This window comes from Pogona vitticeps, chromosome 2 (genome assembly GCF_051106095.1).
Source record: "Pogona vitticeps strain Pit_001003342236 chromosome 2, PviZW2.1, whole genome shotgun sequence".
Lineage (NCBI taxonomy): Eukaryota > Metazoa > Chordata > Lepidosauria > Squamata > Agamidae > Pogona > Pogona vitticeps.
This window is the reverse complement of record NC_135784.1, coordinates 89,314,566-89,341,275: the sequence shown is the minus strand read 5'-3', so window position 1 is coordinate 89,341,275 and position 26,710 is coordinate 89,314,566. Positions and strand designations below refer to the sequence as shown.

At 41.3% G+C, this 26,710-nt stretch overlaps 1 protein-coding gene across 1 annotated transcript; it reads right to left on the bottom strand.

Annotated features, from left to right (window-relative positions):
• SOX30 (SRY-box transcription factor 30) lies at positions 1-26,710 on the bottom strand. Its single transcript, XM_020791364.3, has 5 exons — positions 25,385-26,710; positions 15,522-15,761; positions 13,671-13,907; positions 9,687-10,179; positions 1-1,534 (listed from the first exon to the last, which is right to left on the bottom strand). Exons 1-5 carry the CDS (start codon positions 26,652-26,654, stop codon positions 1,153-1,155), a joined length of 2,622 nt encoding a protein of 873 aa, XP_020647023.3. The 5' UTR covers positions 26,655-26,710; the 3' UTR covers positions 1-1,152.

Here is a 26,710-nt window from a genome sequence, read left to right as displayed (position 1 = left end):
TACGGTTTGTATGATTTTATTGTAATATAACAAAAATGAAACAAATGCATGACCAGGACCTCCCCTTAAAAAAATAATAATCTAAAGAAAAAATTGGAAAATATGTTTGTTAACATGAACAAATTGTTTAGTAATTTATCTACATTTACAACTCTTTTCCAAATACTCAATTTAAAATGTCTGAGAAATTAATTATAGTCTGAAACAGAATCATAGCACGCTTGTATAAAACATACTGCTAGATTCACCATTACTTATCCTAAAAAACATGAACAGTCCCATTTATATGGATTTCAAATATGACATCCTCTGGCTGAGAAATACCATAAAAAGGTTGTAGACTTAAAACATTATATAACAATTTTCAGTATAAATATAGATTAGATTCTGAAACAAACTGTACACTGTTTTGTTTAAAAACTGACTATTTTGACCAACAATGAAATTTTAAAATCCTGAAGACTTTATCCTATCTGAAGAGGAACAAAATGTGTGTTTTCTGTGCACAAAAAAGAAATATAAAAACGGAATAATTTCTTTCTTCAATAAATATGTAGAAAGAATCCCCATCATATCACCCAGGAATACATACTAGTCTGAAGTTAGGAAAGCAAAGTCAGCCTCTTATAGGATCCTAGTACCACTTATCAATAGGATTAGGACAGGAGTAGAACAAGCTTAGATTCTGGTGTACAATTTCTGTATGTATCTATTGCTCTGGTATAGCACTTTACATAATACATATTGAGCTGTACACTGACTCTATGAATTGTCATCCCTCTTTTGCACAACCCTGCAGTTGAATAAATTTTGTGTTTAGCTGGTGCAGGATGGCCAGCTATGCCGGATCGGTGTAGAATCAATAAGGTGCATGAAGGTGCTCATGAAGTATTTCCCACTAGTATTCAGCTTAGAGGCGGTGCAGAAACAACAAACAAACAAATTGCACAGTTTTGACCAGAGCAATTACATATTAATAAAGTATAATTCCTGTGATGATCCAGGAAAATTTCCTGTACATTGAAAAAAATGTAAATAACCTATATTTATAATATATTTTTTGACCACACTCACTAACATGGTGTTACAGGACCAACATGTTTTATTTTGTTTTTAAAATATGCTAGGTTTACTGTCATTTGGTTTTAAAATTCATAAATCTCTTAACACCTTTCCTTCTTCTTCATCATCACTATCAGTCACATTGACTTGCTGTACACTAGAGGGGGTGGATGGGGTTGCGGTAAAAACATTCTCAAGAGCTCCAATGTCCAGCTGTGGCATTGGGTTTAAGTATTCCTCCTCAGTCTGACTTTGGCTGCTGTAATAGGATGCCCCTTCCAAGCTTTCACAGCTATGGGAATCTTCGCTATGCGTGTGCTCATCAGGATACTCCCGAAAAGGATAGTCTCTGTTCAAAGCTGAAAACATAGCTTCATGCTTTTGATACTGGTCTTCATAAAAGCCAAGGCATTCAGGCATGGAGCTGGGGAAGTTTCCATAGCCAAATGGAGGTCGGCTGTATGGACATGTGCTGCGACAGACAAAGAGATATTACATGAAGGATTTAACTGATGTTTGAGAAGCACAGCTTACTTTAAAAAAAAACAGTCTTAACTATTCATTAATTACCTCTCCACATATTTCCTAACCAATTTAATTAATCACAGAACTTTTCAGCATTACCATATCCCTAGGGTAGCTCACAACTAGTACACAATAAAATAATCAAAACAGACATTTTCAGTAAATTAATGTGTCAACAGCAACCTCAATCTAACTAAAAGAAATAAGAAATAAGATGTATCTAAAATAAACGCACAAGATTAGGGAATGTATCCGAAGAACCTCCTTAGAGGGATTATTCCTCAAGAGGAGCATCAACATTTATAAACCCCTGTGTCCTCATAGCCCCCAGTCTAGTCTCTGTAGACCAAACTGGTGTCACAATCCCAGTTTCAGAGAATCATCAGCCATGTTATGGTGCTTCCAGACAGAGGGTTTCTAGTGTTATGTTGTCCAGCTTCTTTAATCTTTAACAAGCTTTCTGGCGGGCATGGGCTCAGAGACACAGACAAAGACACACACAAAGCAGTAGAAAAACATGGCAGAGCTATGAGTAGAAGATGACATAATCTGTCCCACCACCCCCCAAATTCAAGAAATGAGGCAGGATAATTTCACCCCTCCCCACCCCCACGCCATATCTAGAAGTAACCTTAGTTCAAGCAAAAAGTGACAACAAGTCTTCTGGAACTTTGAAGACGATTTTGACCTACAAGCTTACATCATAAGAATGTTTTTGAGTTTAAGGTATCATAAAACTCTTATGGCTAAGATCCAGTAGTAAGTTACAACTAGAGTAGGCATACTGAATCAGTGGGAATTTGGTGAGACAACACCTTTTTAAGTTTCAGTAATTCAACAGGCCTACTTTAGTTACAACTTACTACTAGATTTCAGCCTGTGTCTAAGGAGATGCATATGGAAGAATACCAGCTACCACAAAATACTCATGATCAGATTGTTGATCAAAAGAGGTTGCTTCCTGTAACTTCTGTTCTTTGAGTGGTTCTGTGCATTCATACTGATGGGCTGCACCTGCACAGAGCTACCCCTTCTGGAATCCTTGAGACGAAGAGCTTTTGACTGCTGGTTCCATCTCCTGTCTTGTAGTGCATGTTTCAATACTTCTTCTCTCTCTTTATACATTTCAGACAACACAACAGATCTTGTCATTTAAGCACAGGTGCCAAAGAGGAGAGCACAGAAGATCATTCCAAAAGATCAGTAGGAAAATGATGACTCTATACTGGCATGTCCCCCAAATGAGTATTGACCAGAGCTGAAACATCAGTATGTTCTAGCAGCGTATGGCTGAGACTGTAAGGCTGATGGTCCCTCTTTTCAGATTTCATATCCAATAATGTGCCCAAAAAAGGCCTACTGACACCACTGTGGGCCCTGAGATAGGATTAGATAGTTGCTGTTGAAGCTGCAGAAGCAAGAGCTTTCTTGAACAAATGAGATTTCAGCTCTCAGTCTCAAAGATTCCAAAAGAAAATTCCAAAAGAGGTCAGTCCACACAGACACAGTCCACCAATGTGAGTACCACAACAAACAATAAGCATATTGTTCATAAACACATTATTCTGTTCAACAGATCTGAATTGGCATTCCTCTTGTTCCTTGTGCTCAGTTCAAGGGGTTGTTTTTGTCCTTTAAGGAGTCCTACTGTACTCATAATTCTTTTAATTCTAAATGTATTTCTTCTGCATGAGATCCTAACTGGTACAATGCGCCTTGGGGTTCTAGTAAAAATAACAGTAGGACCCACAAGCTAAAATCTGCCTCCCACTGACTTAAAGGAACTCTTCTTCCACACAAATCTGTTGATCAACAAGATCCTAGTTCTTGATACATCTCCATTTTCTTCACCATTGGACAGAGCCCACTATCTCAGACTACTGGACAGGGTACGTTCAGTATGGCCGTATCCAAACTGTGGATTCGAAGACATATTCATTTGGTGACAAAATAGTAACTGAGTGGTGTCTTTTTTGTTTTTAGTGGCATTTAAAAACATTATTTTAATGATACAGTGGGCCCGCTTACCCAAGGGATCAGTATCCACTGATTCACTTATCTGTATTACCAGAACCAGTCACTAGAGAGAGCCAGAGACTGTGCTATTTACACTTGTTAGTGAATAATATCATATTTTTCCATGTATAAAACAACACTTTTCCCTAAAACAATTAGAGGAAAATTGAGGGTTGTTTTATACACGGAAGGGGGGGGGGCTTTCCCCTTCCACATTTTGCAAAGAAAGTGGAGGGAGAAAGTGATTTGTGCTTTCCCCAGGCACTTTATTTGCAAAAAGCTGATTTTCCCCTATACTTTTTGCAACAAAAGTGCAGGGGGAAAGCACTTTCCTCACAAGAAAGTGAAGGGGGAAAGCAGGAATCAAAGCACTTTGATCTCTGCCTTCCACCTCCACTTTCTTGAAATGAAAGAAATGTTGGGTTAGGCGTGGGGGGAGGCGTCTTATACATGGCGGCATCTTATATACAGAAAATATGGTACATAGCAGTTTCTGATACCCTCTAGTGGCTAGTTCTGGTGATGCATGTGAAAAATAATTTTTTCTGAGTTTTTTCCTTTTATCATGCTCTCTCTCTCTCTCTCTCTCTCTCTCTCTATCAAAGGTAAAGGTTCCCCTTGACAATTTTTGTCCAGTCGTGTTCGACTCTAGGGGGCGGTGCTCATCCCCGTTTCCAAGCCACAGAGCCAGCGTTTTGTCCGAAGACAAACTTCCATGGTTACATGGCCAGTGCGACTTAGACACGGAACACTGTTACCTTCCCACCGAGGTGGTTCCTATTTATCTACTTGCATTTGCATGCTTTCGAACGGCTAGGTTGGCAGGAGCTGGGACAAGCGACGGGCACTCACTCCGTCGCATTGATTCGATCTTAGGACTGCTGGTCTTCTGACCCTGCAGCACAGGCTTCTGCGGTTTAGCCCACAGCGCCACCACATCCCATAGATAGATAGATAGATAGATAGATAGATAGATAGATAGATAGATAGATAGATAGATAGATAGATAGATAGATAGATAGATAGATAGATAGATAGATAGATAGAGAGAGAGAGAGAGAGAGAGGGGGGGGGGAGAGAGAGAGAGAGAGAGAGAGAGAGAGAGAGAGAGAGAGAGAGCACGTTAAAAGGAAAAAATTATTTTCACATGCATTACCAGAACTAGTGTGTGAATATTCATGATTTTTGGTATCCATAGGGTTCCAAGCTGTCTTCAGGGTGATGTGTTGAAAGCCAAGGCATGAATTCAATAAGAAAATACTCTGTGACTTTCTAAGGCCTTAAAACTAAAAACCAAAACATCAAACTGCACTTGAAACCTTACTCATACTCATTAAAATTATTGTTATGCAAGGGTATTAGGTTTCCTATGGGCCATTTGAGTTAACCGCTAGTAAGCCATGTTTTGGATCAGCTGCATCAGTCTTGTATGACAGTCCCACAAAGATTGCACTGCAATACTGCAACAAATGCTCCCAAACAGTCTGATAATCCTTTCTTGGGAAGATGGTGCAGCTGACTAGATCAGGTTAATCTACTCCCCTGAGAAAAAGCATGTAGACTCCAGATGTTTTAGAATCTACTGACTATGTTGCTTAAGACTGAAGGGAGCTACAGTTTCAACATCTACAGGGCCAAATGTTCCTCATCCCAATCGACTCCTTCCTAAATTTTAATCCGTTCCTTTTTATGATGCTCATCCTGTAGGCCTTTGAGACCTTGTACGCAGTAGCCAAGGAGACACAGAAGTGCTCAAAGACAGAAGAGAAACTTATCTTCAAGGAAAAAGGTGGGATGAGGAAAAAAGTATAAAAACAAGGTCAAGAAAACAACAGGTTACTCACCTGTAACAGTAGTTCTTAGAGTAGACCTCTGTGATTAACACCCAGAGTATTCTGCGCCTGCCGGAGCCTTGTCAGAAGATTCTAGAGCTTCTGCGGTAGCAAAAGAAATACATTAGTGTAGACCCCTCCCTCTCTGTATATGTACCTTGGTGCCAGGGCTCTCCCTTCAGTTATGTCAATCGCCGCATATTAGAGCTGCATGGTGTGACAGTGGGGAGGTTGGGTCGGGATGTGTGATTCACAGAGGTCCACTAGAATAACTACAATTACAAGTGAGTAACCTGTCGTTCTTCTTCGTGGCCTCTGTGAAACACACCCTGGGTGACTAACAAGCTGTCTTACCCAGAGGAGGGTGTCACGCCAAGGTAGAAGTTAGCATAGCACGTCCAAAGGTCACATCAGATTTTTGCCAAACATCTAATCTATGGTGCTCGATGAATGTGGATGGCTGTGATCAGGTGGCAGAGGTGCAGATGTCCAGAAGAGAAATGCCGTGAAGAAACGCTGTGGAAGCTGACACTGCCCTGATGGAGTGAGGGCAAATCACCTGAGGAGCTGGACTGCGAGCAAACTGGTATGCCAGGTGGATGGTAGGAACAACCCATTTGGAGATTCTTTGTGATGTCAACCTGCAAACCCTTTGTAGGGAGCTGGGAGCTGACAAAAAGTCAAGCTGAATGTTGGAAGGGTTGTGTGCAGGCTAAATAAAATGCTAGGGCCCATCTGACATCCAGAGTATGGAGGATTCTTTCTTGAGCAGTAGATGGAGATAAAAAAAGGATGGGAGAACCAACGGTTGGGACATATGAAACTGGGAAACAACCTTGGGGAGAAAAGAAATATTTACAAACAATTTGACCTTATCTGGATAAAACTGGAGATAAGGATAATCATGACGCAAGGCTACAAGTTCACTGGCACAACGAGCGGATTTGATAGCAATGAGGAATGCTTGAAGGTAAGTAAGTCTAATATCAACCAAAGCTAACAGCTCAAATGGGGCCTTGGTGAGTTGCTGCAGGACTATTGTTAAAGACTGTTGAGGTGAAGGTGGACACACATATGGATACATGTGTGATAAGCCCTTCAGGAAACACTTCAGAGTAGGGGCTCTGAGCTGCTGGGGAGTTCGGTGGTTGATAGGAAATGATTGCAGAGAGGAAAACCCTCAAGGAAGAAAGGGAAAGGCCCTTGGCTTTGAGATGAAGCAGAAAATGAAGGACGGTGGAGAAAGAGGTATTAACTGAAGGTAAGGTAGAGGCTTCAGTAAAGGACTGGAATTTTTTCCACTTGTACAGATAAGCTCTCCTAGTTTAGGGTTTCTTTGCCTGATGGAGGACATTCATCAGGGAGGTAGAATCCTCCACACTGCCAGGTGCAGAGTAGGGAGGTCCAGGTGGAGAATATGAGTTTTGTTTTGTGTGAGCAGGTGAGGCAGGCAGGGCAGATGGTGGATGTCTGATGACAGATTGTGTAGAACCAGGAACCAGGGCTGTCACGGGCACCATGGAGGTATCAGGTTTGTCCTGTTGCAGCCAGACTACTACTCTGTGGTGAAGTGAAAATGGTGGGAACCAGTAAGCAAGGGTCCTGGGCCACCAGCCTATGAATGCATCTCCATGTGAGTGCTTCCGACTCCTGCACGGGAGCACTAATGTTTGCACTTCCGATTTGTCCAGGAGGCAAAGAGATCGATGGTGGGCATGCCCCAGAGTTTGCAGAGAAGGAGAAAGGCAGACTGGTCTAGCTCCCATTTGTGAGCTTGGGATTCCTTGCGACTGAGATCTGCCAGGTTGTTGTCTTGGCCGGCTATGTGTAATGCTGTGAGGCAGATATGATGTGACAGACACCATTCCCAGAGGTCAACTGCGAGATACAGGAGGCTTGGAGAGTGGGTGCTCCTTCCTTGAGAATATAATACATTGCCATAGTGTTGTCGATAGTGATTTGCACCATCTTGCCTGCAAGATAGTCTCTGAAAACCTCGCATGCTTTTATCACTGCTAACAGCTCTAGTTGGTTGATGTGGAGCAATTAATCCCTACTGACCACTGGGCATGAAGTTTTAGGGATTTGCAGTGAGCACTCCAACCTGTGAGGCTTGCGTTGGTAGTGACTTATATCTGAGGATGTGGTTGTTGGAAAGGTTGTCCCATTGTAAGATTTTGGGTAAAGCACCACCAAGAAAGTTGGGCGGCGAGTTCTGGAGTGACCCTTAACAGAGTGTGAGGAGGGTCTGTTAGTGGGTTGAAGAGGGCAAGGATTCATGCCTGGAGCAATCCTATTTTGAGGCACTGGTGTTGCACTACAGATGTCATGGATGCCATAGTACCTAAGACACCTTGAACTGTGCAGATATAAGCGCATGAGGTGTGAAGGCGTGAAGCAAGGACATCAGGTTGTATCACTTGTCTGTTGGAAGGAATGCTCAGGCATGCACAGAGTCTATGAGTGCCTCTATGTATTGAACAACCTTTGTGGGCTGTAGCTTGGACTTTTGTATATTTACAGTAAGGCCAAGATCGTGAAGAAGAGACAGTGTAAAGTGGATGTCTCATTGTGACCTGCAACCGGAGGGAGCTACAAGGAGCCAGTCGTCAATGTATAGAAAGATGTGGATCTTGTGAAGTCTGAGGTAAGCTGCCACAGGTGCCATGCATTTGGTGAAGACTTTGGGAGCTGCTGCGAGTCCAAATGGGAGTCTTTTGAATTGGTAGGCTTGAGTTCTGAGCTGGAAGCAGAGGTAAGGCCTGTGAGAGGGATGGACGGATACATGGAAGTAAGCATCTGTTAATTCTATGACTGCAAACCAGTAGTTTTTCCGAAGCAGGGGAAGGACGGATTTGAGGGTTTCCAGATGAAATTTGGTGGTAATGATGTCACGATTTAGGTCTCTGAGGTCAAGAATGGGATGCAGACCTCTGTCCCATTTAGGGACAGTGAAATAACGAGAGAGAGAAACCCTGTCAGTTTGGTATACTGGTTCTATGGTGTCCTTGAAAAGTAGGGTCAGTATCTTGTCCTGCAGGATTTGTGATGGAGGTGTGATAATATGCACTGGCAGAGGGATGTAACAGAATTGAGTTAGCTTAGCTTATGAGGTGGTTTTACAAGCAGGCTGAGCCATAACTTTTGCAGGTTGAAGGGATTGTTCCCAAAGCCAAAGCTTAAGCCGAGAAAGGCGGCTGCGGAGATCTCCGCACCTGAAGTTCTTACAGTGAGGGCACAAGGAGGTTTGGTGAGCCTCACCAAGACAGAACAAAGTGTGGCCATCCAAAAGTGGAATCTTATTGTCACAGAACACGCAATGTTTAAATAGGCCCAAGGAGGCAATGAAATATGGATAAAATAAGGAAAAATGGAGGGGGCATTTGGCCCTGAGGCCAGAACAAAAGAAATCTGTTTTTTAAATAAATACAGTATAAAGGTTTAAAGAAAATTAAAAGGAGTCAAGATTAAATTCTCTTTTGCTTTTAGATTCACAGAAGCAACGAATACGAGGCTCTCAACGTGGCAGTTGAAAGAAACTGAAGGGAGAGTCCTGGTGCCAAGGTACATATACAGAGGGGGAGGGGTATACACTAGTGGGTTTGTTACCGCAGAAGCTCTAGAATCTTCCAACGAGGCTCCACGCATGCGCAGAATACCCAGGGTGTGATTCACAGAGGCCATGAAGAAGAAAAACAGATTTAAAAGAGTGAATAAGGTTTTCTAAGAAATCCTTAGAAAGTCCTTTGCTCTCTACAAAGTTTGGTAGAAACAGTTCCAGCAAAAATAGTTTTAGTGGAGAATGAAATAAGGAGTATAGTAATAAGAGGAATCAGAAGGGGTCAGAAAGAAAGACTGTATGGAACTCCACGCTAGATGTTGTCACTCTTTGATTGGTAAAAGTCTGCAGATGGTGGTTGCCTAAGTACCGTGCTTCCCCAAAAATAAGACAGGGTCTTATATTATTTTTTGCTCCAAAAATGCATTAGGGCTTATTTTCAGGGGATTTTTTTAATGTACAGCAAACTACTGTAAATATATTCAAATACAGTTATGTTATCTTCTTATGATTGCTGCACAATGGTGGAGGGCAGGGTTTCACTTAACTGGGGCTTATTTTGGGAGTAGGGCTTATATTAGAAGCATCCTGAAAAATCATACTAGGGCTTCTTTTCAGGTTAGGTCTTATTTTCAGGGAAATAGGGTAGCTAGGTACCTTTACTTTAGAGTGCATGTAAATAGTTGTATTACCTTGATGGGAAATAATGGGGTCCAGGTAAAAAGTAAGGATGATGAAATGAAAATCGAGGAGGAGCTCCAAACAAGGTGGCTGGATGACTGATGGGAGGAGGCTGATAAACGTGTGGATGGGGGATAGGTGGTGCTTGGGGAATGGGTCCATTTCTAGAACAAGGAGAAACACCTGAGTAGTCCTTAGGTGTTTGACTGCTTGACACACTGTATCTCGAGTGTGTGGTGCTCGTATTATTCGGGTTCCTGCTTGCAGTCTCAATGGAAATCTGAGTAGGTCTCTTTACAGAGCAATTTGTTCCTGAAGAAACATGGTGAGCTTCTGTTGGAGAAGGTGCAGCAAAACGTTGAGGCTGAAGGACTGGGTGAATTGGTAGGTTTCCACCTGGTGTTGCCAATGGTGTTGTGCTTCCTACATTTGGCTGGAACAGCGTAATAGGGCCTGGATGCTGAGGAGAAGGAGCTGGCAGCTGGATAGTAGAAGGTGCTTCACCTTTCGAGAAGAGAAATCATCAGTCATAAATAAGAATTCCCCACTAACAGTATTTTAAAAATAACATTTATTTTATTTCTCTTGGGAAAAACATAGTTTTCTAAAATTAGTTTGCAAATCTACATTATATCACAACATAATAAAACCTTATTTTATGTTTTTGATATTGGTAGTATGTTTTGCACATGACTTTGAACTGAATTTTTGTATGGCTACATTCAAAGAGTACTTTATAACTATGTACACATGATTATACCTGAATAATAAATTTTAAAAATTCCATATAAAGTAAGTATAATCCTTCATAATTCTTTAAGTTGAACAGCTCAAATTTCTTCTGCCTTTAAAAATATCGGTATCAACAACTCCAAATATATCATGTTTCCCTGAAAATAAGACAGGATCTTGTATTATTTTTTGCTCCAAAAACACATTAGGACTTATTTCCAGGGGATTTTTTTTCCGTGTACAACAATCAACATTTATTCAAATGCAGTCACATCATCTGCTTCTGGTTGCTGTACAATGGTGGAGGGCAGGGTTTCACTTAACTGGGGCTTATTTTTGGGGTAGGGCTTATATTACGAGCATCCTGAAAAATCATACTAGGGCTTAATTTAAGGTTAGGGCTTATTTTCTGGGAAACAGGGTAGTTTTCAATTAACTCCTATACATGCCAGCATAAAACCTCTATACACATGCTGTTTCAAAAACCATCTTAGAGCAATAGTGAGTATTTAGTATTTTAAAGAATCCATCTTTATGTAATATATCCTCAGTTTATCTGTCCCATTCTAACATATACATTCTAACAGTCCAATATGCAAAATATGAACTCTGATCATGTGAGCCACAGATTTCTCAGAAGTTTGTTGGCAAGTCTCTTAGGCCCTTACCTGCAAAATATCATAATATTAAATCAATATTCTGTCTGACTCCCCTGTGCCCCATTTAACTCTTTCATAACAAAGGTTCCTTCCAGATGAGGACTTATTGTATAACCACTACTGATTCACTCACATATGAAATTGTATATTATCATCCACTGCACTTCGTGGCGCAGTGGTTAAATCGCTGTACTACAGCCAAAACTGTGCTCACGACCCGACCTGGGGTTCAATCCCAGGTAGCGGCTCAAGGTTGACTCAGCCTTCTATCCTTCCGAGGTCGGTAAAATGAGTACCCAGCTTGCTGGGGGGACAATGTGTAGCCTGTATAATTAAATTGTAGACCGCCCGGAGAGTGATTGAAGCACTATGGGGCGGTATATAAGCAGCACGCTTTGCTTTTGCTTTGGTCTCCATATGCCCTTAGTGCTACTTTTCTATATTTTTACAGTGGTGTGAATTTGACATCACCAGTGACATATCAGGCGGGTGAACCTGTCACAGCTCAACATAAATGTAGTGTAACCTTTGTGGGAGGTGTCACAATTTTATTTAATTTTTTTTAAAGTGTTGTTAAAGCATTTTCCAGGCATAGTATTAATAGAAAAGTGTAATAAAAGTTGCAACACAGTTTGAAAAGTGCCATAGTGCTGTATCCCTTTCCATTCACCATCAGCCAGATGGCTAGTATGAGAGATACAAAAAGGTATTTTAAAATGATTTTTGAAAACAACAAAAAGTATTGTAGCATATGAGTAGAGTGCTAAACTCCTATAAGACTATTTAAAGAATTAGCTCTTTTTGGCTAACAGCATCGGCTACCTTGTTAAAAATGGTAGTGACTGAAATGTAGTTGTTGTTTTTTTAAAAAAATCCATATATAAGTGTAAATATATTCCATTATAGTATAATACTACAATATTCTTTTGATTAAGCAGTATTTTCTATTTTAAAAGGTTTTAAATATCACTGACAAAGTAGCATTACTTGAAGTATCTAAGCTGCTGGTAAAAACCAAGCAAATGGAATAGTGAATACGTGCTAAGCTGCAATGCCTACAGCTGACTGGCAAGTTTTGACTACTCATGTCAAAACCGTCTGTAAATTATAACAAACGTGCAGTGTTAAAACCACTGTTATAGATGGAAAATAGTGGCTGCGACTCAGTAATAAGTCACAACTAGAGTAAGCCCACTGAATCAATGGAACTTACAGAGAACTTCACCACATCCTACTGTCCTACTTTGGGCACATCATGAGAAAGCTGGATTTTCTGGAAAATACAGTGCTGGGAAAGGTGGAAGGTAAACAGGAAAAGAAGAAGACCAAATTTGAGATCAACTGACTCCCTAAAAGATACCACAGGCCTGAGTTTGCAACAGCTGAGCAGGGCAGCTGAGGACAGGAAATTTTTAAAGAGCACTCATTCATAGTGTTGCCATGAGTCAGAGATGACTTGACGATACATAACAAAACAACAACCATCAGACTGGCATTGCACACTTGATAAGAAAAATTACCAAGTGGAGATTGGGTATCTCCTTCTTTCTTCCTTTGGTGAATTCCATACTTCACAACAGCACAGCAGCAAGCTGCCTACAGACCATTGGACAATGAGGCCTATGAAGCCCTCCCCATCTACCACCCTTCCCAGCATCTTTCACCCCCAATTCTCTAAAGCCCCAACCCTCAGAAAAGGTTGGGGGAACAGGGAATCTAACTCAGCCAGGAGCCACTGCCTCAGAACTGCCCTGGAATGGTAATTGTCAAGTCTTTGTTCCTTCCTCACTTTTTCTGCCAGGAAAGGCAAGGGGGAAGGAAGACAACCTCTGTTAGGAGATGCCACCTCAAAAGACCAATGGGGGTCCAAGTGGCAGTACCTGAAGCCTCTGCTTCCAGTGTATATTTCCCAACAGGAAAAGTGAAGGGTGAGCAGAACTGGGTCGGCTGGAGGTGCTTGAATCAGGCTGAACAGTAGACAAGATGCTTTCCCAAGCACCGAAAGACATCTGTTTGTTGTAATAGCCACCTAGAATGATCTTAACCGACCAGATAGGTGGGATATAAAATAAAATAAGATAAAATAAAATAAATAAATAAATAATACAAGGTTTTCCCATGTATTGCAAAGTAACTTGCTTTGTTTTGTGATGAGTCATCAGGAGGTAAATGTAGCGAAAATAATAAATCAGAACTGTTCCTTTCCTTTGCTCTGCATGATGTCAGCCACGGATACAGTGGCAGAGAGAGAAGATCCTTGAACTTCCTTCTCTCCTCAAACCTGACGATAATTTTACTGATAATAAGAACCAAACTTTGCTTTGAAGGTGCTTAAGGATTCTGTACACTATCATCATCATCATCATCATCATCATCATCATCATCATCATCTTAAATAAGTAGTCAATTGCAAAAGCACTGCTCCATTTTACCACTAAATTCATTGTCTAAGAAGGCTTTGCTAATGAGTTGCTGCTTCTACTTGCAATAACTGATAGGTGCTTTAAACATCCTTATATATGTGCAATAAGCATTTTGTAAACATTGGGCTCTTGTAGTGTCTATCATTTAAAGAACTCACATAAACTATTGGAATGAACTCACAGACTGGGTGTCCAATGCTGTTCTGTATGCTTGGTATAACCACAGAGTATGTGGGTGAACGGAAAGGGTAAATAGTTGTTGGATTTGTAGTAATAATATTCTGTGTTGTCCCAGTAAAGACGGTGGAGGCTGTCATAGGGCTTGTAGCAATTATATTCTGAGTAGTGCCCGAGAATACAGTGGAGACTGTCAGTGGGAACCGTTTCCTTTTGCCAGGCCGTGGTTGATAAACCCAACCTGTGGGAATATAAAAGAATATAATCGAAAAACAATATGCAATTGTTTTTATGCTTAAGAAAATATATATCCTTTCTGCTATTAATATTGATAAAATATTAATTGCAATGCAAAGGAAGGCAGTTATAACATTGACAGAAATTTTCTTGGCAGAAATGAGAGGCTAAACATCAAGCCGTTATTTGCAAAATGAAAAGCCATTATGAATGTAGTACATTTAGGAAGGCTGCAGGCTCTAACAGAAGGGAAGGCATCATTCCTTAAAATGTCTTCTTCCTGATGGATATCTGCTGCTGTATGCCTGCTTCCTTTTATGACTGCAAAATGTTTGCAAATATGACATTGTTCCTGACTTCCAATGTTTTAATGAGCTACTGTTACTTCTGCTAATACTGAACAGTCTATCAGGGAAGGGTTCCCCCCTAGTGCCTATATATTTCCCTTTTAAAAAATGTATCAAGTAATATCTGTGTTATTCATTCTCTTTGTGTGAAATGTCTAGAATTTGGCTTTGCAAGCTGCAAGTTGTTTAAATGTATAGAAAACACAAGCATGCATTCTCTGGTGGTTACATTGGGTTAACTGTCAGAGGTTACTTCTGCCAGCAGAACAGACACCACTGCTGGACAGAATTCCCTTCCCTGGAAAGGTTGGAGAGCTGGAGGATACCATCTGGAGGGTTGGAGGATACCATCTGGATCACATCTGAACGACCACACAGTTAGGAAGAAAAAAAGGAACAATGTTGCTTGAAACGAAGTCTCATCTCATGCAACATTTGGGAATTTATACAGGTCCAACTAAACAAAAGGAAGAATGTGAGAAAAGATGACATACATTTAAGATCAGAAATATTAGCAGCAGTAAATAGTTTTCCTGAGGTACATTACAGAGAAAATGTTTATGTTTAAACATGGTTTCTATTAACTAAAATTAATTTTTCCCATATTTAGCCCATTAATAAACATTAGTGGAAATGCATAGTTGCAAAACAAATACCCCATTCAAGTCTTAAATCCACAATCCTGAATATATCTCACTTGAATTGGTGAGGGAACCATTCCCAATACTAACTGCGTATAGTTGCACCAATCTATGTATATAGCTGCATTCATTCAATTATTTTGATTTTACTAGAATTTCCCAGGTGACCAGGTAGCTGCAGCTTAAAGTCTATGTGCTTATAGAATCATTTATTCAAATTAAGCTGTTCTTGTACTCAGTTAATGACTGCAGATGATTTTTGGCTTTAAGTAATTCTATAGTTTTCTATTTACCCTGTAGAAGGTGTAGAATTCAGACTATAGAAATAAATGAGCTTATATAGTACAAGTCCTTGAAACTGCTCCTTCTACAGCACTGCCACATTTTTTAAAAAATCACTACACAGTGGGATAGATAGAGAATGGTAAAATAGATTATTTAACAAAATTTGTCTCATTGTGCTTTCATACTGATATCTTGCACTTTTTGTTCAATACTCTACTTGTCAAATGAATCTACTTGACCATCCTATTTCAACTTATTACCCTACTTTGGGATTACATAAAGCATTCTATCAAGCCAATCAGGTACAGTACTGAGAAACATGTAAACTATCTACTGTATTTGTACCAGGAAATTCTTCTCTGTGTTTTTCTTTAATTTTCTGAGCTTCATCATAATAGGGTTTCTTTTGCTCTTCTGTGAGTTTGTTCCACTCCAATCCAAGCTGTACACTTATCTCTGCATTATTGGCAGCAGGATTAGCTTTGGCTAAAGCTGGCCGATGAATTCTTGCCCATACCATAAATGCATTCATAGGACGCTTGACATGGCCATCTCTATCTTTGCTAAACGGAGTATCTGGTATCCCTGCAATAAATACATAAAGTTGAAAGGGTAGGCAACATAAGTAACACTATCTTGGGTCATCCAAACGGTGTATGCAAAGTATCTCTGTATTGTGTAGTATGTTTTCTAATAACAATGTGGCTCATTACTTCCAATACAAACTACAGAAACAGCAGAAACCAAATAACTATGAAGCTAGTTCTGTGAGGCTGCAGGTGATTTTAATTGTTCAGTTTGAACAACTCATACTACTTGACAACCCATTTTTCAAATGAAACTTCCTAAGCAGTTGGCAATGTGTCATGGGGTACTGTATATGCCAGCAATTCAAAATAAAAATGTCAAATACTCTCTAGACTAGTGGAAGCCTCTTTGTCCTTACTTCCACAAAATGTTAGAGGGCAGTGATTAGCTGTCTTGTCTCTTTGTATGTTTTAAAAGGCAAATACAATCCATCCAATCCATTAGAATAGGACTGCACTATTAAGGGAGAAGGGGCCAATGGCCTTTCTGCTCCATATTTTCCTGTGTAAACTGGCTCCAGAAACTGCCATATGGCTCATTAGGTACAAACTTCTAATTACCTGAAAGTATGCCCCACTGTATTCAATGGTGCTTATTCCTTAATACAGTACAGCTTTGAAAACAAAATTAACAGACAAATGTGAGATCTGGTTATGTGCTTTTTGGATCCACTGGCTTGGATTCTGATTTAGATACATGTCAGAGGAGGCTTCTCTGCCCCTTCTTCCTAAAGCAGCCTCTGCAGCTCCATGAAAACGCTACAATTGGAAGGAACCTTGATGAATGGAGCAGTGATGCAAAGGGGTACTACCCCAATTTTCAGGTGGAATTCATACTCCTCCCATGAGCTGAGCCCTTCTGCCCTTGGAAATTTGATCCCACATGTACAATCCAATATGTTTTTGCAATTTTCAAGGTTTTCCTTCACATGAATAACATTACAAAAGATGCTGATTTTGGAAATGTGCAGGTAGATGTTACACACAAAAACGTACATCTGTATGTTACACACAAGACATTATCTTAAGAGCTCGTTAGTGAATTTTATATAAGAATAATAAGACAATGCACAAACACAGACACCAATATAATAGGGGGAAAATGGGTGCCAATGGTGAGAAACATGAAGTCACAATGGAATTAACAGAAGTCAGGCAAAATAATACACTGCTAATTGTGTCAATTACAATCTATTTCTTTAGGACAACATCTTTACCACAGTATAAGAAACAGAGTTTCAATACACTAAGGTTTATTTTAGAAGCAATTTCAGAACTTAATATAATTTCATCAGAAAAATTTAGTTAATTACATTTCTAATTAGGTGTAATACATACAGATTTGAAGCTCTCTTTCCACACTAATCACACAGATGTTTTAAACACAGGATTCTGCACTAGCAAAAAGTGTATTGTGAATGTAATAATGCAGATAGCAAAATCTACAAACAGAACTGAAAAATGTGTCTCTGTGCTCTGCACACACAGAAACAATACATATCTCTGGTAATCTCTGCTAGTGAAGGCAAGACACTTGATTATAGAGAATGAAGACAGACACATTTTGCTGTAAGGCAACTGATTTTTCCATAAACCCTACTTTATTTCTCCTCTAGGAGGATTAAAAAGCAACTACGTATTCATTTATACAAGAGAAAGTGAAAGTTACTTTTAAAGCCACACATTTTTTTGGCCCTAGTAACCCTACTCATTTAAAAAAACTCATCTGCTTAGTTCAATCCTAGGTTCTTTCTTGATCACAGTTTCACACCCTGTCTCAATTTGCAGCATGTATTAATGAAAATCAGTGGACCTGTTTCTTGAGTGGAATTTATATTCTAATTACCCTGGGTCATACAGCCATGGCCAAAAATATTGGCACCCTTGTAATTCTGTCAGAAAATGCAGCCTTTCTCTCAGAAAATTGTTGCAGTTGCAAATGTTTTGGTACTCACATGTTCATTTCTTTGGTTTGCATTGGAAGAACACAAAAAACAGAGAAAAAAAGTCAGATCTGGTACAATCCCACATAGAAACCCAAAAATGAACTGGCCAAAATTATTGGCACCCTGTCTAAATTGTAAGAAATAATTGCTTTTCAAGCATGTGATGCTCTTTTAATTTGTATTTAGACACACCTGTCACAAGTAAGAGGTATGGGCAATACAGTAATCACACTTGCAACCAGTTAAGATGGAGAAAAGTTGACTCAACCTTTGTGTTGTGTCTGACACTGAGCATGGAGAAAAGAATGAAGTGTAAAAAGTTGTCTGTGGATTTGAGAGAAAAAATGGTGGAAAAACATTGACAATTTCAAGGCTACATCTCCAGAGATCTTAATGTTCCTGTGTCCACTGTGTACAATATCATCAAGAAGTTTACAGCCTATGGCACTGGGCCTCCCTGGACGTGGATGGGAGAGCAAAAATGACTGAAAAATTACAACGAAGGGTTGCTTGAATGGTGGAGACAGAACCCAGATTAACTTCCCAACAAATTCAAGCTGATCTGCAGACACAGGGTGCAACAGTGTCAGCTCGCGCTATCTGTTGCCATCTGAATGAAAAGGAGGAGACCCAGGAGGACACCACTGCTGACACAAAGGCATAAAAAAGCAAGACTGGAGTATGCCAAAACTTATGTGACAAAACCACAATCTTTCTGGGAGAACGTACTGTGGACAGATGAGACAAAAGTAGAGTTTTTGGTCAAGGTCATCATGGCATTGTTTACAGAAAAAGAAATGAGACATTCAAAGAAAAGAACACAGGTCCCTACGGTCAAACATGGTGGAGGTTCAAAGATGTTTTGAGGTTGCTTTGCTGCTTCTGCACTGATGCCTTGACTGTGTGAACGGTATCAAGAAATCTGATGATTACCAAAGAATTTTGAGGCACAACATAGTGGCCAGTGTTGGAAAACTGCATCTCCATCAGAGGTCATGGGTCTTCCAGCAGGACAATGACCCGAAACAGATTTCAAAAAGCACTCAGAAATGGTTACAAACAAAGTGCTGGAGAGTTCTGACATGGCCAGCAATGAGTCCAGGTCTGAATCCCATAGAACACCTGTGGAGAGATCTCCAAACAGCAGATGGGAGAAGGCATCCTTCAAATCTGAAGGCCCTGGAACAGTTCGCAACAGAAGAGTGGTCCAATATTCCAGTAGAGAGGTGTAAGAAACTCATTCATGGTTACACAAAGCAATTGACTTCAGTTATTTTTTCCAAAGGGGGTGCTACCAAATATTAAGTTAAGGGTGCCAATATTTTTGGCCAGCACATTTTTGGGTTTTTGTGTGGGATTGTATTGGATTTGACTTTTCTTCTGTTTTTCATGTTGTTCCAACAGAAATCAAAGAAATGAACATGTGAGTACCAAAACATTTGCAACTGCAACAATCTTCTGAGAGAAGGGTTGCATTTCTGACAGAATTGTAAGGGTGCCAATATTTTTGGCCACGACTGTATGTGGATTTTTAAGGGAGGCTCGTTCAGCTGACATCTACCTTCCATTTTTAGTAACCTTCCTGCATTTTTCTATTATTTCTTATTTCTTCTCTTACTAGATGCAGATGACCATAAACTGTCATCTTTTTTCTACATTAAAGTGCACAGTTTTTTATGTCCCATCTCTAAGAACATTGTGTCTGTTCTATTGTGCACCTTCAAATTCTAAAATTTTGATAGGCAACTAACAGAGTTCCATTAGGCTTAATTCCCAGAGTATGCTGGATTGCAACCTAAGAATATACTGTACAACTATTTTACTTATGACCCCACACTAATTCTTGCCACTTTAAGTCCCTTGACAATGCATTACAATGGATGCAGGGTTTGCTTTCCCCAGAGGCAGGATTCACAGAATGGAATTCTGCTCACAACATTTCTGCTGATGAAGAGGGAAGGGAGAGCTATTTTTGCCAATTTCCCCCTTCTCCCGCAATAACCAGCACTGTACTCACCTTGCTCCAGAAAATCCAGCTACTGGAGAGCAGAATTTTAGGGGAGTATTGGGAGTTTCAGGGACGGGAAAATCACCACCTCTCCTATTAGGATTTCTTCGTTGGATTATAACCTTTCTGCACACAGGAAAAATGCAACCTTGCATGCTTCTCCTTTAAAACTGGTTATCTGTGGGGAGTATGCACTGCACCTACTACTAACCTAAGTATAAGGACGCCTCACAGTACTTGAAACCTCCCCTTCCCTCCTGTTGCTCCTTTGCCAGGAGACACCTTTCCTGTCTCCTCCATCCTCTGCTCCCCACAGACCACCATGTGAAAAGGCAGCCTCACACTATACAAAAAGAAAGGACAGAAGCACATTGTGTACTTGTACAGTGGACCCTCGACTTACAGACGGCTCGACTTACAGACGGCTTGACTTACAGACTTCTCTGGCTGCAAAATTTAGATTCGACTTGCAGCCAGAGAATCGACTTACAGACCAGAAAAAAACCAAAATGGTACAAAAATAGAATAAAAACCACTGGTTATGGGATTAATCGGTTTTCAATGCACTGTAGGTCAATGGAGATTCGACCTACAGACTTTTCGACTTGCAGCCACCATTCCAATACGGATTAATTCCTTAAGTAGAGGGTCCACTGTAAAAGGTTTGTTCCCTTTAACCACGAAGTGTCCAAAATGAATGTTTTTCTTTTCCAGAGGAGGAGATGAGACTGGATAGATTTCTCCTCATTTTTCTGTGTAACCGAAAGATAATAGCCAAGTACAATAGCCAACACCATATACACAGAAGACAGATCTGATCCAATTCAGTGGATTGATTCTTAGCACTGCTATTATACACTGATGATTTCTCACTGAGCTGCCTTTCAGCCAATAACATCTCCAAGCAGTCTGGGATTAATTCAAATACTGTCTTCCCTCCCTGCTGATTCTGGCATGGATATGCTAAACACTTACAACTAATAAGGGTCCCTCTGGAAATGTGATTCCTCCCGCCCTATACTATTGTGTCTTTCATGACCTCAATGTATATTTCCACTTATCCATCCAATCTGTGGGTGGTTAAAATCACCCATTATTAAGTATTTACTTTTGCAATTTATTTTTTTCTTATTTCACCTCAATATAACTATCCCAGTTCTGGTCAGAGATCAGTACTGCATCCTTAGTACTTCATTACTTCTCAGATCTGAAGTACACTTCAGTAGGAATTCTGTGAATAACTTTGGTTTTTTTTACAAGAATGTAAAGGAATGGATTTGCATTTAAAATATTTACTAAGATTGCAATGATTTTAGGTAAAGTTGTTTCCTAATCAAGTTTATTTTACTCTTAATAAAATCAACCAGCTTTCATTCATTTTTGGAAATAGTACAATATTAAACAAATTACTGTAGTACAATATTAAACAAATTAATTAAGAGGGCATATGTGATTTCAAGTTTGCTTCTTTTTCCTAAGTTGAAGCATTCAGAATTAGAATTTAACAATTCACGGTGCCAATATTTCCTACTACTCTGTAAAATATACTACATAATAACCACAAAGAAAGAATGATTATGTATAATGCATCTTGTTGTTGTTATGTGTTGTCAAGTTGGAATTGACTTGTAGAGATCCTAACAGGGCTTTCAACGTAAGTTTGATATTCAAGGAGTGGCTTTATCAGTTCTACTCCCCCAGCAAGTTTCCATGGCTGAACAGGGATTCAATCCCTGCTGAACAGAGGGTTGTTCAGTCGCTCCGTCCACCACCCCCCCAAAAAAAAGAACATAGTAGTTGGAGTGTTCTACCGGCCGCCCAATCAAGGAGAGGAAGAGGATGAAACTTTTGAAAAACAAATTGCAAGGATGTCAAAGAAACACAATGTAGTAATGATGGGAGATTTCAATCACTGTATCCGGATATTTGTTGGGAGGCAAATTCTGCAAAGTATGGTCCTTTCAAGAAATTCCTGGCTTGTGTGACTGACAATTTTTTCCTACAAAAAGTGGATAAAGAAACTAGAGAGCTAGCTATCCTTGACTTGATTTTAACCAATAGAGACAACTTGGTGGAGGAAGTGGCAGTAAGAGGAACTCTGGGTGAAAGTGACCATGTTCTACTAGAATTCTTGATTTCAAAGGAAACCAAAGCAGAATGCAGCCACATACATATGCTAGATTTTTAAAAAGCCAATTTTAATAATCTCAAAACAAGGATGAGTAAATTTCCATGGCAGGAGATCCTAACAAGAAAAAGAGTCCAAGAAGGGTGGGAGTTTCATAAAAAAAAATTCTAAAACCACAACTACAAACAATAACAAAAGGAAAAAAGGTGGGATGTAGCAAAAAAAAAAAAAAAAGGCCAGTGTGGCTTCACAAAAGCTCAGGAAGGATCTGAAAACAAAACAAAACATGTATAGGAAGTGGTAAGAAGGCCAGGTCACCAAGGAAGAGTACAGACAAGTAGCAAGGAAACGCAGGGACAGCATTAGGAGAGCAAAAGCTGAGAATGAGTTGAGACGAGATAAACACACAAAAAGCAATAAAAAAACATTCTTCAGGTATGTCCAAAGCCAAAGACCAAAAGGAAAAAAAAAGAAAGAAACAGTGGCACAACTACTCAATGGAGATGGAAAAATGATAACAGATGACAAAGAAACGGCAGAGGTGCCTAATCCCTATTTTAGCTCAGCCTTTTCCCATAGGACAAACTATGAACCTCTAGATAAATGTGAAGTGCAGATGGAGGGGACAGATTTGCAGCTGGAGACTGATAAACAAATAGTCAAGGAATACCTTACCAGCTTGAACGAATTCAAATCTCCAGGCCCAGACGAACTGCATCCAAGACTACTGAAGAAACTGGCCAAAGAACTCTCAGAACCACTGTCCATTAGTGTATTTTCTTGAAATCATGGGAAATGGGTGAAGTGCTAGATGATTGGAGGATGGCTAATGTTGTCCCTTTCTTCAAAAAGGGGAAGAAAGAGGAATCTGGGAACTATAGGCCAGTCAGCCTGAGGTCAATCCCAGGGAAAACTCCGGAACAAATTATAAAGCAGTCACTATGCAAGCACCTAGAAAACAATGCAGTAATAATTAAAAGCCAACATGGATTTGTCAAGAACAAATCCTGCCAGACTAATCTGATCTCATTTTTTGATTGGGTAACCTCCTTGATAGAGGGAATGCTGTAGATGTAGTATACAGTATCTTGATTTTAGCAAAGCTTTTGACAAAATGCCACATGATATCCTGATTAGCAAGCTAACAAGGTGTGGGATGGATAGATCAAGTGTTAGGTGGATACACAATTGGCTAGAGAATAGTACTCAAAGGGTGATGATTAATGGCTCCTTCTCCAACTGGGAGGAGGTAACAAGTGGGGTACCCCAAGGCTCAGTCCTGGGTCTGGTGTTTTTCAGGTAAAGGTAAAGGTTCCCCTTGACAATTTTTGTCCAGTCGTGTCCGACTCTAGGGGGCGGCCCTCATCCGGCTCTTCAAGCCATAGAGCCAGCGTTTGTCCGAAGACAATCTTTCCGTGGTCACATGGCCAGTGTGATTTAGACACGGAACGCTGTTTACCTTCCCACCGAGGTGGTCCCTATTTATCTAACTCGCATTTGCATGCTTTCGAACTGCTAGGTTGGCGGGAGCTGGGACAGGCGACGGGTGCTCATTCCGTTGCGTGGATTCGAACTTACAACTGCTGGTCTTCTGACCCTGCAGCACAGGCTTCTGCGGTTTAGCCCGCAGCACCACCACGTCCCTAGGGTGTTCTTCAACATTTATATTAATGACTTGGATGCGGGAGTCTAGGGAACGCTTGTCAAATTTTTGGATGGCACAAAATTAGGTGAAGACAGAAACAAAATTCAAAATGATCTTGATAGGCTGGAGTGCTGGGCTGAAAACAATAGAATGAAACTCAACAGGGATAAGTGCAAAGCACTGCACCTCAGAAAAGTAAACCCAACGCAGTTACCAGATGGGGTATAACTGGCTCAGCAAAACTACAAGCGAGAAGGATCTTGGAATTGTTGTAGATTGTAAGCTGAATATAAGCCAACAGTGTGGCATGGCTTTAAAAAAAGCATATGCTATTTTAGGCATATGGAAGTATAGTTTTTCAAATCCTGTGAGGTGCTAGTTCCCCTCCATTCAGTACTGGTTAGGCCTTGAGTATTATGTGCAATTCTGGACACCACACTTCAAAAAGGATGCTGACAAATTGGAACAAGTTCAGAGAAGGGCAACAAAGGTGATCAGAGGGCTGGAAACCAAGCCCTATGAAGAAATGCTGAAAGAACTGGGCATGTTTAGCCTTGAGAAAAGAAGACAGAGGAGTAATATATCACTTTTCAAATAATTGGAAAGGCTGTCAAACAGAGGAGGGGCAAGATCTGTTCTCGATCATCTCAGAGTACAGTACATGGAACAAAGGGCTCAAGTTACAGGAAGTCAGACTTCTAATGAATATCACAAAAACTTTGTTAGAGACGTTAGAGACAGTGGAACCAATTACCTCAAGAGGTGATGAGTGCTTCAACACTGGAGGCATTCAAGAGAAACTTAAGAGAACCAACTGGCAGATATCTTTTGATTTGTATTCCTGCATCAAGCGGGGGTTGGACTTGATGTCCTTATAGGCCCCTTCCAACTTCACTATTCTGATATTATGAAAGACAAAGAATCTAGAGCAGTGTGGTGTTGAGTTAGAAAACATGGCTGAGCAAAGATCTTGCTGGACTGCATATGCCAACTACCATTATCACTGGCTACGGTTGCTGAGGGTTGCAGTCCAACATCTAGAAGGCTGCGTTCTGACAATCCCAGAATTAGAATGCTGGATTTCCAGAAAGGAAGACTGGGATTCTAATGATTAATTTAATCTAGTGGTTCCCAACCTTGGTTCCCCAGATGTCCTTGAACTAAGAACATACAGAAGGCTTCATCATTAGCTGGCCAGGATTTCTGGGAGTTGTAGTTCAAGAACATCTGGGGACCCAAGGTTGGGAACCACTGATTTAATCAATGCTCATCAGCAAATTTCACTGGGTGAATCACTCCCTTTAATTCATCTCACATTTTTGCTGAGGGAAGGCAAGACTGTGTGGAAAGGGATAGATGCGTGTGCATTTTCTCAAGTTCCTTGGGAGACTATGCAAACAGAAGTGCAATAAATATACTGTATTAAACCCTCAAAGATTTATGAATGAGGATGCATGGACTAGCAAAGGAAGCTCTAGGTCCTGAAAGATGCTGCTACAGTATGTTACAAAGTGCCATAACGTTCTTTGCCATTTCTGTCCTATATCATTTGAGAGAAACAATTAATTTTTACACCTCAATCCAAACCAGAGAGAGAGAATACAGTGGTGCACTTCTAGCTACAATAGGAGGCCCAAGCAAAAATCATTTTAAAATTGGGATTTTGTTTCATTTGTAACCTTTGCCTTGGATCTGCAACAGCCAGACAGATTTTATTACAAGTGTTAACTGCATAAACTATTGTGGACTATATTCTCCACTTAAGCAAAGCTTAAGAACATACAGCAAATGTATAGCTAAATGTGTATGTAGAGTTCTGCCCCACATGTATTTATATATGCAATAACAACCAATGGCCAACGCGGTAAAACCTGATTCTATTCCTATCTAATACCTGCATCTGAGGGTAGCACTGTGAGAGGCACATCTTTAGTTTCAATTTTCACAGACGGCTCCAGCAGGGACTGCATTTTAAGGGGTACTTGTCCCATTGGCACTTTAGTCACTCTTATGAGCTCAGGTGGAGATGGTCCCTGAAACTGGATCCTAGCCCCGGGAGGGACAGGATGGAGTGTAACAGGAATCTTCAGCTCTTGAGGATGCTGAGTCCCAAGCAGCTGAGGCAAGTTAGGATCTTTGTTGACATGAGCGGGGCTACTGGATGCTGGGTGAGACTTGGACCCCACCTCCTCCTTCCCTTTGCAGTCCTCTTGGAGAGATTCCACCAGTTCTGTTTTGATGGCGCCCTCTTTTCCAGACCCCAGGTCTCTGGCATCACTGTTTCCATTCAGTTGTGCCTCTTTCTTGATCTCCTCCGGCTCTTCTGCTTTCCTCCCTTTGGTTTCCCCCACTTCCTTGGCATTGCTACTGCTGCTGCTGCACTCCTCTTTCCCTGCTCGGCGACTGGCCACAGCTCTGTGCTCGCCTCTCCTTTTTTTGCTACTGCTGGAGAAGGCCAACTGGCTCTCTTGTTCCCGGTCCTCGGCTTTCACTTTCAACCCCCGGGGCTGAACCTTTTCCCCCTCCTGCTCTTCGGGCTTCCCACAACTCCCAGATTCCACGCCGAGCCCCTGCTGGGGGGCGCCCACTGGGTCCTCCGAGGGGGCCGGCTGGGCTACTTTACAAGCAGCTCCCTCACCCGGCGGGGGCTGCAGTTTCTGCTCCCTGCGCAGGGCATTCTGTTTGGGGGGCAGGGGGTGCAAGCGGGGAGGCTGCGGGCCTTGTTTGGGGGGAAAGCAGAGAAGGTGCGAGTCCCTGGCTCCCTGGTCCGGCAGAGGGTGCACGAGGAGGTGGTCCATGCGGGGGGTGGGCGGCCAAGCCGTGGGCTGCAGGAGGCGGTGCTGCTCTCGGGGGGTTTCCCCCTGCGCCCCCTTTTCCATGCTGCAGCCCGCCCCGAAGAGTGGGATTGTTGTGGGGAATTGTGAGCTCACCGCCTTCCCTCTGTGACCGCCCGTTTGTTGCCTACAAACGTCGGTTTGCAAACGTTCTCTGCTCCTTCCCCCGCCCCCTCCCCCCCCGAAGGTGCACGCGCTTGCGTCGGACCCCGCCCGCTTCCAGCCAGCCTCGCGCCACCCCCCCCCGGGCTCCAGAAGCGGCGATTGCCAGCCTCTTCCCACGTACCTCCCGCTTTTCCTGCCCTGAGGCCTGTTGCCAGGCGTCGCCATGGTGACCGCGGGAGCCAACCGCGTCACAATGGAGACACACACACACACACACACAC

Bases quoted from the DNA above. Each gene is read 5' to 3' on its own strand.
- SOX30 (XM_020791364.3), bottom strand. From the start codon at position 26,654: ATGGCGACGCCTGGCAACAGGCCTCAGGGCAGGAAAAGCGGGAGGTAC. The intron at 15,762-25,384 runs GTATTAGATAGG...TATTTATTGCAG, and splicing joins AGTGCTACCCTCAGATGCAG to GGATACCAGATACTCCGTTT. The intron at 10,180-13,670 runs GTGAGTTCATTC...TCTTCTCGAAAG, and splicing joins CAGCATTGGACACCCAGTCT to GTGAAGCACCTTCTACTATC.